At 40.0% G+C, this 17145-nt stretch overlaps 1 protein-coding gene across 2 annotated transcripts in view; it reads left to right on the top strand.

Annotated features, from left to right (window-relative positions):
- Nucleotides 1–16750, top strand: part of ENTPD4 (ectonucleoside triphosphate diphosphohydrolase 4) — a 29992-nt gene extending 13242 nt beyond the window's left edge. Inside the window, exons 8-14 of one of the 2 annotated variants that reach the window (XM_070416598.1) lie at nt 7436–7495; nt 7771–7901; nt 9510–9676; nt 11258–11582; nt 13161–13246; nt 14733–14894; nt 16079–16750. In XM_070416598.1, the coding sequence (XP_070272699.1) occupies nt 7436–7495; nt 7771–7901; nt 9510–9676; nt 11258–11582; nt 13161–13246; nt 14733–14894; nt 16079–16307 (1160 nt within the window). In that variant the 3' untranslated portion in view covers nt 16308–16750. Of the gene's footprint in view, nt 1–7435; nt 7496–7770; nt 7926–9509; nt 9677–11257; nt 11583–13160; nt 13247–14732; nt 14895–16078 lie in introns of both variants that reach the window. The other variant, XM_070416597.1, reaches the window with a different exon arrangement.
- The last annotated feature ends 395 nt before the right edge of the window (nt 16751–17145 follow it).

The following is a 17145-nucleotide window of genomic DNA, read 5'->3' as shown; positions in this document are numbered from 1 at the left end:
GAGGTAGTTATAGCATGCCAGAGCATGGCATAGGTAGGGCTCTGAGAGGGCACATTCCAGGCAGAAGAAATTGTTTGAGTCAACACAGGTCGAAAAAGCTGCACTATAGATGGAGGAACAAAAATATTTTAGTTTGACTGCATTCTGGCCCTTTTGAAGGTGTTAATAATAGGAAAAGTTGGACAGGTCTTGGTGACATCATCATCATGGCAGCGTGAATCATTCCTTCTTTCTCTCCCCTTTAATTTATAATTAGACATTTAAAACAACACAAACACACACACACACACACACAGCACCTCTGCATAGCACCTGAGGGCACCTGAAAGATCTATTCATCTGTCTACCAGAAAGTGGGTGGATTGAATCCTAGAGGAGGCTGTGGAGCCAGGCGAGTAGTGGCAAGGGGGTGCAGCAGGCCAGGACAACCTTTCTGGTAGAGGAGGTGGAGGATGAAGATGGTGAGTAAGGGTCTATCTGGCTGTGTGTGCTGCAGCTGGAGGAACCTGCTGTCTCTGAGAAGACATCACAATGACTGGGGGAAGGGAAAAGGCAAAGAGAACACCCATGGATAGCTGGGACACCCCTCACTCGAGGATACCCCTCTCTGTTCTGTGGACACACCCAAACCATCAAGTGCTAAGCACACACTTCCCCTAACTCAGTGGCCACTCTTATCCCTCAATCCCCTTCCATCAACTTTTTTTTTAATGAACATGCAGCCAACCTACCGAGCTCTGGTAAGAGAAACCAAAAACCTGTGCTATAGTGCCACCTTCTGGAAAATAAAAGAAAGTACTCTACTTAGGAACTTGTTGAATTGTTAGACTCAAAATAAACCAAGCTTTACCTAGATAAGAAAGGTATTCACTACTTGAAATGCTCAGCAGAGGCACTTTCATCAAACACCATAATCACTGTAATATAATATCACAAAAAGAAAATGATAATTTTCTAGTAACTGAACACAAAGACATGGACTATTGTGATCTAATTGATAAAGAATTCAAAAAAGCTGTTATGAAGAAATTCAGCAAGCTACAGGAATACTCAGAAAGGCAATGAAATGAACTCAGGAATAAAATTAATGAACAGGAGTACTTTACAAAAGAGACTGAAATTCTAAAAAAGAAATTCTGGAGCTGAAGAACTCAGTAAATGAGATAAAGTATTGGAGGGAAAAGCGTATCAGATGGAAGAGAGAATAAATGAGCTCAAGGATAGGAATATAAAGATGTTTCAGGTGGAAGAGGAGAGAGAACCAAGGATTTTTCAAAAGTGAGGAAATCCTACAAGAACTATAGATTCCATTAGAAGAGCCAATATAAGATTAATGGGTATATCAGAGGAAAGGCAGAAAGGAGCAGAGTGTATTTAAATAAATAATAACTGAGAACTTCCCAAACCTGGGGAATGAACTGAATGTACAAATCTAGTAAAACACTTATTATCTCAACACAAAAAGACCTCCAAGATGCATTATATTGAAACTGTCAGAAATCAATGATAAAGAATTATAAAGACATCCGGGGCGGGGGGGGGGGGGGGGGGGGTGGGACAGTAACCTACAAAGGAACCCCCATTGAGCTATCAGCAGATTTCCCAGCAGAAACTATAGGCCAACAAAGAGTGGATGACAATTTCAAAGTCCTGAGAGATAAAAATTGCCTGTCAAGATTATTCTATCTGGCAAAGTTCTCCTTCAGATATGAAGGAGAAACTAAGGCTTTCCCAGACAAACAAAAGCTGAGAGAGTTCACCAGCCACTAGATCGGCCTTAGGAAAAATATTGAAAGCTCTTCAAGCTGAAATGAAAAGACAAAAGTACACAAAACTCTGATTAAGGTGATAGACAATATTAGAAACTAACTTTTTAGAATAGTATGTCAAACAATTATAGCATAACCATTATAGGAAAGCATTAAAAATAACTACTACAACTTAGTAACAAAATCACAGCATAAAAAGATAACTGGTGGCTTGAAAAATATAAAAGGGGAAGGGTAAAAAGATGGAACCCTTATAGGCAAATGAAGATAAATTTGTTATCAGCCAAAAATACTTTTATTTATGAGCTGTTTTATGTAAACCTTATAGTAACCACAAAGCAAAAATCTAGAGCAGAGATACAAAAACAACAACAAACAAATGGGAGAATGAGCAAATCACCATGAAAACTACTAACTTACAAAGGTGAACAGAAACAGAAGGATAAAGAAATAACAGGAAGACAAAATAACCAGAAGGCAAAAGATAAAATGGCAATAGTAAATCCTTACCAATCAGTAATCATCTTAAATGAAAGTAGTTTGAACTCACCAACCAAAAAGCACAGAGTGATTAGATGTATTAAAAAATAAAGAAGACCCAACTATATGCTACCTATAGAGCTGAAACTTTAGACTTGCTTCAGCTCTAAAGACACACAGGTTCAAAGTTAAAGGAAGACAGTGTTCCTAGCAAATAGAAACTTTAAAAAGGCAGGTGTAGCCATATTTACATTGGACAAAATAGACTTCAAGACAAAAGGTAAGAAGAGACAAAGAAGGTCATTATATAATGATAAACGGATCAATACATCAAGAAGCTATGACAGCCCTAACCAGTTTGGCTCAGCGGATAGAGCATCTCCCTGCGGGCTCAAGGGTCCCAGGTTCGATTCCTGTCAAGGGCCATGTACCTTGGTTGCGGGCACATCCCCAGGAGGGGGCGTGCAAGAGGCAGCTGATCGATGTCTCTCTCTCATCGATGTTTCTAACTCTCTATCCCTTTCCCCTCCTCTCTAAAAAATCAATAAAATATATTAAAAAAAAAAAAAAGAAGCTATGACATAAATATACTGGGTGTCCGCCAAAAATGTATGCACACTTCAACAGCCAATAGCTCAGTTTTGAAAATGAAATGTATTTTAATAAACACTGCCTTTATAGTTATTCAAAATGTGTGTATATATTTTTTGGGACATCCTATTTATGCTCCCAGCGCCTGAGCACCAAAATATATTAAGCAAATATTAGCAGATCTTAAGGAAAAAATAGGTAATAATACAGTAATACAGTGGACTTCAATACCACACTATCAGCAATCACAGACTGTTCTGACAGAAAATCAAGAAAATGTTGGAATTGAACCACATATTAGAACCAATTTACCTAACAGACATCTACAGAACAATCCAAGCAAACAACAACTGACTACATATTCTTCTCAAGTGCACATGGAACATTCTCTAGAATAGATTATCGGAATTTTAGCAAATTTTAAGAAGATTGAAGCCATACCAACTATCTTTTCTGACCACAGTGGTATAAAGTTAAAAGTCAACAAGAGGAAAGTGAGAAAAATCTACAAATAGATGGAAACGAAACAACATTCCAAACAATAATGGATCAAAGAAATCAAAAGGGAAATAACTGTCTTGAAACAAATAAAAATGGGAATACAACATATCAGATATCCTGGGATATAGCAAAAACAGTTCTGAAGGGAAAGTTTATAGCAGTAAACACATATATTAAGAAATTTGAAAGACCTCAAATAAACAACCTAACTTTACACTTCAAGGAACTAGAAAAATCAAGCCCAAAGTTAGTAGAATGAAGGAAATAATAAATATCAGAGCAGAAATAAATGAAATAGGCACCAGAGAATAAAAAAGATTACAAAACTGGTACTACAGAAATGCATAGAATCAAAAGAAACTATTATGAACAATTACATACCAACAAATGTACTAGAAGAAATGGATATACTTCTGGAAACATAACCTACCAAAACTGAATCAGTATGAAATAAACAATATGAACAACCAATAACGAGTAAAGAGATTGAATCAGTAATCAACTCCCAACACAGAAAACCCCAGGGTCAAATGGCTGAGAATTCTACCAAACATTTAAAGAGTTAACACCAACCCTCATCAAACTCCTCCCAAAATATCAAGGACAAGAGAACACTCCAAAGCTCACTCTATGAAGCATTACCTTGACAAAACCAGATAAGGATACAAGAAAAGAAAACTGTAGACCAATATCCTGATGAATATAGATGCAAAAATTCTCAACAAAATATTAGCAAACCAGTATCAAGAGCACATTATGCCCCATGACCAGCTGGGATTTATTCCCGAGACAACAAGGATTCAACATATGCAAATCAATAAGTACTTAATACTTTAATAAAATGGAAGATGAAAATAGCATGATTATCTCAGTAGACACAGGAAAAGCATTTGGTAAATTACAGCATTTGTTTATGAAAAACCCTTAATAGATTGGGTATACCTCAATATAATAAAGGCCATATATGACAAACCCATAGCTGGCATTATAGTCAATGGGGAAAAATTAATGTATTTCCTCTAAGATCAAGAACAAGGTAAGGATGCCCGCTCTTATCACTCTTATACAATACTAGAGGCCCGATGGATGAAATTTGTGCAAGGGGCTCAGCCCTTGCAGCTGAGGCAGCTGCCCTCGTCCAGAAGGTCGTCCAGGTCATATAGCTGTCTGGTCTAAGTAGCATATTAGCATATTTTATTAATATAGATAGTACTGGAAGCCTAGCCAGAGCAATTAGGTAAGACAAAGTAATAAAAAGCATCCAAATTATAAAGGAAAAGGTATAATTGTCACTATTTGCTGATGATATATATAGAAAATCCCAGAGAATCATTCAAGAAATTGACTAATCATTGAGTCAACATTTTCTGTAAAGTGGCAAGATACACAATACACGGAAATCAGTTGTATTCCTTTAATGATGAAGCATCTGAAAAAGAAATAATAGCATCAAAAGCAAAAATACTCAGGAATACATTTAACCAAGAAAGTGAAAGACCTGTACAATGAAAACTATAAGACTTTGCTGAAAGAAATAAAAAAAAAAAAATGGAAAGACAGTATGTGTTTGTTCGTGGATCAGAATAATTTATATTTTTAAAATGTCCGTACTACCCTAAGCCATCTACAGATTCACCATAGTCCCCATGAAAATACCAAAGGCATCCTTCACAGAAATAGGACAGTTCTTAAATGTGTATGGAACTATAAAAGACCCTGAATAGCCAAAGCAATCCTGAGAATAAAAGAACAGAGCTGGAGGTATTACACTTCTGTATTTCAAACTACTACAAAGCCATAGTAATAAAAATATGGTACAGTCACAATAGACACATCAACCAGGGAAACAGCCCAAAAGTAAATCCCTGCTTTAGACAGTCAGCTAATAAGGGAAATAACACCCAGTGCAGGGAGGATAGTCTCTTTAACAAGTGGTGCTGGGAAAACTGGAGAAACACATGCAGAAAAGTGAAGTTGTACCCCTGTCTACACCACTCACAAAATTTAACTCAAAATGGATCAAAGACTTAAATGTAAGACCTAATACCACAAAATGTCTAGAGGAAAACTTAGGGAAGAAGCTCATCAATATTCATGATGGCAGTGATTTTTTGGACATGACACTAAAAGCACAAACATAAAAAGCAAAAATCAACAAATGGGACTACATCAAACTCAAAAGTTTCTTCACAGCAAAAGAAACAATTAGAATGAAAACCCACAGAATGGAAATAAATTTTTGCAAGCAGTATATCAGATAAAGGTTAATATCCAGAATATACAATGAACTCATACAACTTAACAACAACAAAAAAATACACAATACAGTTGAAAAAATGGTCAGAAGAATGAAACACATTTTCAAAGATGACATCAAAGTGGCCAACAGGAGCATAAAAAGATGCTCAATGTTATTAGTCATCAGGGAAATGCAAATTACAAGCACAATGAAAATGGTGATGGAAAAAATAAAATAAAAATTTAAAAAACCCACAATGAGATATCACCTCACACCCACTGTGGAATGGCTGTCAACAAGATGAGAGAACAAGTGCTGGTGAGGATGTGTTGAAAAGGAAACCCTTATACTGTACATTGTTAGTGGGAATGTAAATTGTTCTAATCACTATGGAAAACAATATGGAGGTTTCTCAAAAAATTAACAATGGGTCTACCATACAATCCAGCAATTCCACTTCTAGATATTTTATTCCCAAAAGAAATGAAAAAGGACTTTGACAAGATATATGCACTGTTATGTTTATCACAGCATTGTTCACGATAGCCAAGATACAGAAACAACCCAAATGCCCATCAGCAATCAATGGATAAAAAATATTCTGCCATGAGAAGGATATCCTGTCATTTGCAACAACATGGATGGACCTTGAGCACATTATGTCAAGCTAGATAAGTCAGACATGGGAAGACAAGTGCTGTATAATATTACTTATTTTTGGAATCTGAAAAAGTCAAACCTGTAAAAGAGTAAAATGGTTGTTACCAGAGGATGGGGGTTGAGGGTAAGATTGTTGGTGTTTAGTAAATGAGCCATAGAGATCTAATGCACAGTACAGTTGATCCTTTAACATTGAGGGTTTGAATTGCGCAGGTCAACTTAATACCAGGTTTAAATTCAACTGCATAATGAAGATAATAAAATTATACTATGATTATGTAATATAAGTTTCACTGTTAGGGCAATATATTACAGTATATAAATGTATCAAAGTAACACACTGTACATCATACTTACAGAATGTTACATGTCCAATTTATTCAATTAAAAATATTGGACAGGTCTTGAAGTGTCCAGCTGTGAAATGTGGACTTTGTTCTGTAGATCAGTTCGGTAGCAGAGAATAGAGTGGGTTGGAGAGGAAGAATAGGGGTAGGAAGATGGGATCTCTGTAACAGCTTAAGATGGTAATGAAAATGGGTAAAGATATTGGATATAGGAAATGTTGTAAAAAGAGAATCAGGTGTTGCAAATGAGTGAAAGTAAGGGATAAAGGAAACGGAAGAGTCAAAGTTAACTTGTTTGTAAACCTTGCAACTGATAGGTTTAACTTCATAAAAAATAAAAACTCCAGTATTAGAAAACAACCTATAAATTTCTAAGGAAACTTAGCCTCTAGGGCAGTGGTTTTCAACCTGTGGGTCGCGACCCCTTTGGCGGGCGAATGTCCCTTTCACAGGGGTCGCCTAAGACCATACTGCATATCAGATATTTACATTACAATTCATAACAGTAGCAACATTACAGTTATGAAGTAGCAACGAAAATAATTTTATGGTTGGGTCACAACATGAGGAACTGTATTTAAAGGGCCAGAAGGTTGAGAACCACTGCTTTAGGGAGTTATATTTTCAACCTATGTAAATGATATGAAACTATAAATTTTAAACTAGGGATTTCTTATAAAGCCACTAGGAAAAGATAAAATACATAGTAGAAATGTGTTATTTCAGATGATGTTTTCATAGGTTGTCGGGGAGTAAAATAAATGAGATGTTTGCACAGACAGCATTGATCAGAGTTATACAAAGTATTTAAAAACTATTCTTATCTTTACCCTGTACAATGTCTACAGGTGTGTATGCTTGGATCGGCATTAATTTTGTCCTCGGACGATTTGAGCATATTGAAGATGGTAAGTATCATGTTTCCAACTAATGTGTGTAACTGGAAATTGTGGCTTTTTCTATGTAGTGAAAGGATAAAAAGGAGCTAAGTTTTGTGACACAGTTAAGTGTGTGTAGGTGGAATGAGAGGAGTTGCCGTTTCGCACAGCTTGATTTTAGTTGGGGAGAGGAGGCTGGGTTTGCCTAGAAATGTTTGAAACATGCCGTGAAAACAAGGTGCCTCTGTGAAGATCCCAGTTCTCTGGATCTGCTCTGTTCTCATGGGTGTTTCTCATGCTTCCAGATGATGAGGCAGTCGTGGAGGTTAACGTTCCTGGAAGTGAGAGCAGTGAAGCCATTCTCCGGAAAAGAACTGCCGGTATTCTCGACATGGGAGGCGTGTCCACTCAGATAGCATACGAAGTCCCCAAAACTGTAAGCTTTGCCTCCTCACAGCAGGTTATTATCTGTACAAATTTCCTTCTTTTTGATTTGGTTTCATTTAACATGTCTCCATCCATTTTTGTTTTATTTTCTGAGTCTGAACACGCCTTTACTGTGCTTGCTGAGGTACCTCTGCTCAACCCAGGAGAAAGGAGACGGGAGGAAGCCAAGGCAAACCTCCCCTAAGCCGTTTGTGTTTGGTCATTGAAGTCAGCTGGTTTGTTTTCTGAACTTACATGGAGTTTTTCTTTGATATGCATGCCAATCACATGCTTGAATTTTGTATATTATTTTCAGTTCTTTTCTCATCAGGGATTAGAAAAACTTAAAATAGCGTCAGATTTCTTGACATAATTAGGGAAAATACTTTTTTAATGGTGCAGATAGCTTTCGACTTTTCCAGAAAGGACTGAGGTTTGTATTCACTGCTTCTATGTTCCTAAACTTCGGTTTACTGTCTTTTCTCCATCCCTTCAGTGCTCTCTGTCACTGCAGTTTTCCAAGGGCCGGTGGCCTTGTGGGGAGAGCAGCAGAAGGGTTTCCAGATACATTCCTGAGTTGCTACATGTCTTTATCACCCTGTTTCCATTCTGCTGTAAATTAATAACAAAGCTGGGTCCCCTCCACTTTCACGCAGCGTAGTGTCAGTTAAAAAAGACTGGTGCTGGACAAGAAGCCTAGGCTGCATCGCCATCCTGTCCTCACTAGTTGTGTGACCTTATGCAAGTAACTTAACTTCTCTAAGTTGGTTTCCGTCTATGAATATGAATGCAAGTGCCTCTAACATAGAGTTATCATCAGGTTTAAATGACATAGTGCATATATCTAACACATTGCTGGGCATCTGGTGTTCGCCCAATAAATGATATATTTATTAAACTCCTTAGAAGAGTGCTTTGTAAATTCAAGTATTACAATCAGTGTTTCCTACTTCCTATCTAGACATGCTTCTGGAAACTTACATTCGGTAAAAAGTCATGTCATTCCCTTCAGAATAAATTTAAAAAATATGTAAAGCAAGCTTGGAAAAATACAAATCAGTATTAAAAATGTCCTATGGATGAGTCATGAAGAAATTGTGGCTTTACTTCTTTTCATTCTTTTTTCCCTATTTATAGTTTTTGAAAATATGGTTATAATCTTACTGTTTATGCAGTTTTGTGCCCCTTTTTTAATAGCGCATAAGTATCTTCCTCCATGAACTTGATTAGCATAAATTATAAACCCTCCTAGGAGTCATACATTTAGATGACATCCAGCTTTTTCTTTCCCAGAATTGCAAAGGACATTTGTGTACAGAGACTTTTCAATGTTTAGGATTACTTCCAAAGCATAGGATTCCTTAAACAGATTTAGCAGAAATGAACTATGTTACTAACTTACTTTTTCAAAAAGTTGTAATAATTCCACAAATGGGCATTGCATCTGAAATCTCAAGTCAGAATTATCATATTGAATTAGGAGGGACGCTTAAAAGGAAATACAGAAGCAGAAATTTTTGCTCCATTTAAATGAGAATTTTTAGGTCCTTCTTTTTAAAGAAGGTGATTGTTTTTGTATTGCTTAAAATATTAACATTTGTTACCTTTACGTCGTCAGGAAGAAGTAGCTAAGAACTTGCTGGCTGAATTTAACCTGGGATGTGATGTTCACCAGACTGAGCATGTGTACCGAGTCTATGTGGCCACATTTCTTGGGTTTGGTGGCAATGCTGCTCGACAGAGATATGAAGACAAGATATTTGCCAACACGTTTCAAAAGAACAGGTAAAGCAAGCACCTTTCATTGCTCAGCAGGCATGTTCAAATGCAGGTTTCTCCTCCTAGAAAACATATGAGGCAAAGCAGGGAGACCTCCATTAGCAGAAGCCTGTCAGCTGAGTGAGAGAGGAAGTGAAAGGATACCAGGGTCCTGCCTTCAGCCTGACATCCCACCAGGCTCCAAAGGAGGCTGGCTGTCCCTCAGACCCACTCCCCTGATGGAGGAGAATTTCACTCTTAGCATATTAGTAGTTTTGAGCCTGGGTAATGCATTCTAGATTGCAGGCCCTTGGGAAACTCAACACTAGCCCCATGGCAGATGTCCTGGAGCCTGCAGGAAGTGTGATAGAGTTGTCACTGGTGATTAAATTGAATTATGTTCTGGAAAACCAGCCTGTGCAGTTATTTAGTGGATAAGACCATAGTGAAGGAGGTTATGCAAGAGAAAGAAATATTCTAGAAGTCAAAGTTAGTGGTTTTAAACACATCAGTGAAACTTTTTAAAACGAGTTTCTGAAGAATTCTGGTATAGAAAATATGTAAAACAAATAAAAGCAACACTCTATCAGTTTAAATTTATTTTAAAAGTTTAACTATATAACAATTACTTATTTGAAATTAATCCATAGAACAGAAAAGCCATTTGGATGGATAAAAATATCTGAAATGGGGAGTCAAGTAAAATATCAGTGTTGTTTTAAGGCAATGTCCATCATTTCTCAGGTGTACACTACCCTCACTCAGCTCGATATTATTTTAACTTTCTTTAAAGAATACCAGGAACTTAAAGACATTTTTGAAGAATTTGATACCAAATCTGTCTAGATTTTTATTGCTTTTTCTAAATTATTCTTAAATCTTACTAACACCTAATTTGACAGCAGTTTTCTGGCAACTTGCCTTTATCATATTTTTCTAAGACATCTAACCTAGTTTTTTTTGTTTTTTGTTGTTTTTTTATATATATTTTATTGATTTTTTACAGAGAAGAAGGGAGAGGGATAGAGAGTTAGAAACATTGATGAGAGAGAAACATCGACCAGCTGCCTCCTGCACGCCCCCCACTGGGGATGTGCCCGCAACCAAGGTACATGCCCTTGACCAGAATCGAACCTGGGACCTTTCAGTCCATAGGCCGACGCTGTATCCATTGAGCAAAACCGGTTAGGGCTAACCTAGTTTTCACAGGATACATTTTCACTTGCTACCTTTTTTTCAGTCATATTTCATCTTTATATAATAAAAAATCGCAAGTGCTAGTGGCAAAAATGGAGCTGTGAACATAGGAGTGGGCAGAGCTTACGAACCATGAGCACTCAGGGGTGGGGACTCCAGGCTGTGTGCAAGGAACGGAAGGCATTGGGTCACATGACCAGGTGGTTGTTTCATTGGACTCTGAAGGTGTCTGCCATATGGAAGCATGTCTCATAATCTCCAAGTGGGGCTCGTGTGTGTCTTCCCCTCACCTAATTATCCTAGAACCCTCTGTGTTCCACCAAACACATTTTGAGAGGCACTGGCTCCGAGCCACTTCTTTGGGCACAGTTTTCTGTTGGTCTCATGACAAAGTTTCTCTTTGTCCTGTAGGCTCCTGGGGAAGCAGACAGGTCTAGCTCCTGACACTCCATACCTGGACCCCTGCTTGCCCCTAGACATTAAAGATGAAATCCAGCAAAATGGGCAGACCATGTACCTGCGGGGAACGGGAGACTTCGACCTGTGCCGAGAGACTCTCCAGCCTTTCATGAACAAAACGAACGAGACACAGACTTCCCTCAATGGTGTCTACCAGCCCCCCATCCACTTCCGGAACAGCGAGTTCTATGGCTTTTCTGAATTCTATTATTGCACTGAAGATGTGTTACGAATGGGAGGAGACTACAACGCGGTTGCGTTTACTAAAGCTGCAAAGGTAACCTTCAAGGAAAGCATTTTCTATGTGCTTTGAGAGACTGGTGTAGACAGTGGCAGGTCACGTCCTCCCTTTATGATTGGAGGCCCAGGCCCAGGTCGAGAGAAAGGAAAGGTGGAGGATATCATTGGGAATTGGTGAGAGAAATAGTCACAGCAGGAGCAAGAAACTCACTTCTGCCCCCACTCCATGAACTAGTCTGCTCTCAGTGGCTCCCAGATTACAGCCCTTCACACTAGTGTGCATAGTGGAATTATCATCTGACAGTATTCCTTGCAGCCTTCCTACTTCTATTCTCTTGTTCTCCCTGCCTTTCTGACACTTTCTTAGGCTCTTTCATGGGTTCCCCCTTCACAACCCCTTAAACCCTGGTGACCCCAGACTTGCACTCTTGGCCTTCTCACCCTCAAGTTCTTGGATGGTGTCATCCATGCTCATGATTTGCTGCTGTCTCGCAAGAAGAGGCTGCAGTTCTGACCCCCACCCCGTGTCTGCTAGATGTCACGACTCCAAATACATGCACCATTTTCTGCCCACTCTGTTCCTGTTATGGTCTCAGTTAATGGCATCACTAACCATCCAGTCCCCTCCCAGAAAACCCAGGAGTTATAGACTCGCCCGTCACTTGTTCATCCCTCGCTGGATACCCCTGATACTTGATGTCATAGATATTTCTCAGAGCCCTCCCTGCGTTCTGTCCTACTGTTGTCCTCCTCCTCTGTCCTACTGTTCTGTCACCTGCCCTATTGTGGGAGCCTCCCAGTTGGCCTTTTTGCATCTCGTCTTCATCATTCATCTTCCAGCCACTCCCAGAGTGTCCTGTTAAAACGCCGTGCCATCACCTGCCCTGTTAAGACCTGCAGCACTTCCTTTTCCTTCCAGGATACATTTCAGATCCCTTAGCATGTCATCCCCACCCTATAGCGTCATCTCCCCACCTAGCTCTTTATACTGTGATCACAGCAGACAGCTGTTGGTTTCCCTCACGAGTGCTACTTCCCATTTCATCTTCATCAAGGTGGTTCCTGTGCCTGAGATGCCTGTCCTTACCCTCTCACTCCAGGCTGAGTGCTGTTCTCCGTGTGCCCTGTTGCAAGTTGCTCAGCTTCTCTGAGCCTCAGTTTCTTCATCCTTCAAATAGAGATTAGAATAGTAGCCACGTTGAAGAGTCATTTTAAGATTTACATCCAGAAAAGGTACTTACACAGTGCTCAATACATGTAAGCTATTAATATGATTACAGATAGCTTCAGGGAAAGGTGGCATTTCTTTCCCTTCTCTGAAAGACTCAGTCTTTTGTAATCATTTTTGTCTTCCCAGAATTTCGTGGGAGAGACTGTCTCTTTAATAGTAACTTTGGCAGAATTTTAAGACCAAGAACAAGCACTCTGCTAATGAGTAGTATTCATTGCATGTCTGTGTGCCTTGTCTTCTTGGTACACACATATAAGTGAGGCTTCTGTTCTAATTGGAAGGATATGCTTGTTATGAATAAGAATTTGGTAAATACTTTTTTCAGTTAAACAAATTTTTAATAAACCCTTTCTGATGATTTATTTTGGGTAAAATTTCTTTCAGGATTATTGTGCAACAAAGTGGTCGATCTTACGAGAACGCTTTGACCGAGGACTGTATGCCTCTCACGCTGACCTCCACAGGCTAAAGTAAGTCATGGACAGCCAAGCCCAGAGTGTTTTTAGAAACAGCATATTCAGTAGGGCCCCTAGCTCGCTGCACCCAGGCCCAGCCACCTGTTTATCTTTGTCAAGCACTGTTTCTCCTCTTCTGTCTTGGCCTCCTTTCAAACATGATGACAGATACTTATGCCCAAACATATATCGCTCCAAATGTATTTTTGCTCACTTTTACTGCACTTTCCACCTGGATTCCTCTCTTTATCCTTGGCTGTTGAAGTCCTGCCCAGATTAGTCAGGGTGGGCGCTGTCCCTTTTGAGTCTTTCAGCCAGACTGCCTCTCCAGTGGTGTTTACCTTTTCTGCTTTGTTGATAGTTATTTTTTGCTTTAAAAAAAATCCTTTCATTATAAGTTATTTAAGTATATTTATTATCTTATTACTTATTATAGTTATTATCTATACTATATATAGATATATAGTTATTATCTATACTATATATTATATTATTACTTATTATAGTTATTATCTATACTATATATATAAAAGGCTAAGCGACCAGCCGACTGGCTGGTAGGTATGACGCTCACTGACTACCAGGGGCAGGCGCTTAACGCAGGAGCTGCTGAGCTGCGGTGACTTGGCAGCCGCGGTTCTCTGGTGATGCACCCCAGAGCCAGAGAGGAGGGAGCCCGATTCCTCACAGGGCCATGCGATTTCACCTTTGGCTGTGGGTTATGTTGTTACTTGGGTACTGTTGGCCCCAAATTTGGTTTACTGCACACTTGTTTTCGTTCCACACCCTGTACGACAGCAACTTTGCGGAGTGCCCTCTCACACTCTGGGACCCCTCGGGGGATGTCTGAAAGCTGGTTTCAGCCGAGGGACCTTACCTGCCAGAGGGACCCCGCTCACTCCATAGACACCCTTTGAACCACGGCCAGGTGTGGCTGGCCCGGGAGGGAGCCAGGGAGGTTGGCTCCAGGGCGTGTCTGGCCCATCTCGCCCAGTCCCGCCCTGCCTGCCACCTTCTAATTAGTTTCCTTTCAATGTGCACCAGGCCTCTAGTGTCTTAATAACTTGCTTAGCCCACTGCTTTGCAAAAAGTAAGCCTCTGATAAACAGTTAGAATCATAGAATAACAGAGAAAAGGACCCTCCTCTCTTCTCATTTTATAATAACGAAAATGAGGTCTAAGAAGTTGGAACTTGCTCAGCATTTATTTATTGAATAAGATCTGGAATGCCAGAGGAAAAATTGTGTCACGCAATGTACTAAATTCTCCTGAGCCAGGTTTCATGAGCTGGTTGATTTGCCAGGTAAACTGTTTTGTGTTGTGGGATAAGGGGCATAGACCACGTCAGTCACCTTGAAATGCAAGCGGCTGGTGTGGCTGCACAGAGCACTGGCCTCATGAAGTCGTCACAGCCACGTTGGTCCCAAAGGGGAAGACTGTCGTGACAGTTCATTTTGACAAGTGAGTCAGTCCCATGTCGGTGTGTGCTTGGTGTTGGCAGGTACCAGTGCTTCAAGTCTGCCTGGATGTTCGAGGTGTTTCACAGGGGCTTCTCCTTTCCTGTCAACTATAAAACCCTAAAGACAGCCTTGCAGGTGTATGACAAGGAGGTGCAGTGGACCCTCGGAGCAATCCTCTACAGGACCCGCTTTTTACCCTTAAGGTATGGGTGTGAATTGGGAGCAAGAATCAAACACAAGATGCTTCTCTCGTTTGAGAGCATCATGGCACCTGTGGTTTGTGAATGTCTGGGCATTCTTGTTAGCACTGACCGTGAGCAGAATTGCAGACTCAATGAATTTGACTTTGCTCTGCCCTCACCCCCAGTCCTTCTTCCCTTGCCCCTCCCCATCCCTTCATATGCAGCACAGGGTTTGATTATTCTCAAGTGTCAGCTCCCTAACCCCTGCACAGAAGGGTCAGTTCTAGGGTTCTTAACATTTATGGCCTTGGAGCCCTTCTCAAAATAATGTTTTTAATGCATAACATTAATATATAGGTTACAGAGGAAACCATTGTATTGAAATATATTTATCAAAATATTATAGAAAGTAAGTTTGTAATATAGTAATCTGTGTTCTTTATTAACATAAAATTACAAGGTCTGGCAACAGAAATGGTACCTTCTGTAATTTCAGTGTAGTGTCCTAGTGTCGTATTTTAAGGCATCTGCAGAGCACCACAGTGTGAACTAGAGACCTGTGAGTTTTACTAGGAACAAAGTCACAGGTCCTGCTGCTACTACAGTAGTTTGCTGGCTACATTCATGTCCAGTGGACACTACATTAGGTGGAGTTGGGTAAAGAAAGATGTGTGCTTTTCCCCATTCAGGTTCACAGACCAGGCTCTCAGTTGACCTCCACAGAAGATCCCTGGTTCACTGATAAATGAGGTCTTACCTTTTTCAGACCCCTTCCCCCTCCTCCCCCCACCACCACTTCATTTCCTTGAGCATCTGCAAGCAATACTTGTAGCGGGGCTAACTGCAAAAGTTGTGAGTAGTGGGCGTTACTGATCAGAAACATGGTTTGACTCCACATTGCCTTCCGTGTATAGTGAAACCCTCACAGTTCTATATGTCTCTGATTTTTGTTATAACCAAATTAGGATGATGAGTGCACTTTCACATGTTATCTCATTAATACTTGCAAGTGCCCTCTATTAGGCCATATTATCTTACATTTTAGAAGGAAGAAAACTGAGTCTCAAGGTTAGTTTTTGTCTGCAGAGCTGTGTCCTGACCTATGCCCCTCTAACCCATGTCCTGTGCACTGTTATGTCACATTATTGCCCGATTAGTCCGCTGTGACCTCTCATGGTTGATGGTTTTTGTTTCCATGTGGGCAGAGATATCCAGCAGGAGGCTTTTCGGGCCAGTCACGCTCACTGGCGGGGCTTCTCCTTTGTCTACAATCACTACCTGTTCTCCGGCTGCTTCCTGGTGGTCCTGCTCTCCATCCTCCTCTACCTGCTGCGGCTCCGGCGCATTCACAGGCGGATGCTGCGCAGTGGGGCAGCCGCCACCCTCTGGCTGGAGGAGGGCCTTCCGGCCCAGAAGATTGCGGGAACCTTGTGAACAGGAACAGGAGTGAGCGCCCAGGAAGACCTTCTAAAGGAAAAGCCATTTTTGCCTCAGGGTTTCTTCTCTTTATCTTTGTTTTATTTTTCCCTTCCCTTTTTGGTCCTTGAAACAAAAACAAAATCCATTGTGTGTAAACTCTGCTGTCCTGGAAGATGCATTTGCCACTGTTTGGTACACAGCTTTAAACTGAGGAGTAGGGAGAAGGGAAAATCACTTCATACTTGCTACATAGGACATCTGCCAAAAATTATGGAGATTTTTGGTTTTTCTTTAAGGTATGTTTAATTTTAAACAGATGCACTTTGATAGTGGAGGGAAATGGCAAAGGTGTTTTCTATGGTGAAGATGGAACTGAAGAGTGAGACTTTTACAGAACCCAGAACCTACTGAATGAAATTAAAATGCTTTTCCCTCTATCTTGAAAGCTCTAACCTAAAGAGGGTGATGTTTAGTTTTTATTTATTGTTTAGGTCTGTCACTATGTTTTCTTTGCAGGTTCAAAAAATCAAAATCTAAAATAGAGAAATATAATATCCAAAATTGAGAAAACTAGTTCCCAGGAGATAACTATTTTTAAAATTTATAGTGAAAAGACCTGAAAAATGTGAAATAATTACTAAGAGTGCTGTGTGTGTGTGTGTGTGTGTGCACGCGCGCGCGCGCACGCGCGCGCGCATGTGAGAAAATGCTAAGGAAAGAGAATGAGGAATACAGTGCTCTTTTGGAAACACACACTTCAAAATTTACTGTTTCATTTTATTTTATTTAGAAAAATCCCCATTACTATTATCTTTTTCTGACCATAGGTAATTACTTTCTTTATCCCATTTTC

The sequence above is a fragment of the Myotis yumanensis genome, unplaced genomic scaffold, assembly GCF_028538775.1.
Source record: "Myotis yumanensis isolate MYYU_CA2020_CCGP unplaced genomic scaffold, mMyoYum1.0.hap1 SCAF_5, whole genome shotgun sequence".
NCBI classification, from domain to species: domain Eukaryota; kingdom Metazoa; phylum Chordata; class Mammalia; order Chiroptera; family Vespertilionidae; genus Myotis; species Myotis yumanensis.
This window is presented reverse-complemented; position numbering and strand designations above follow the sequence as displayed.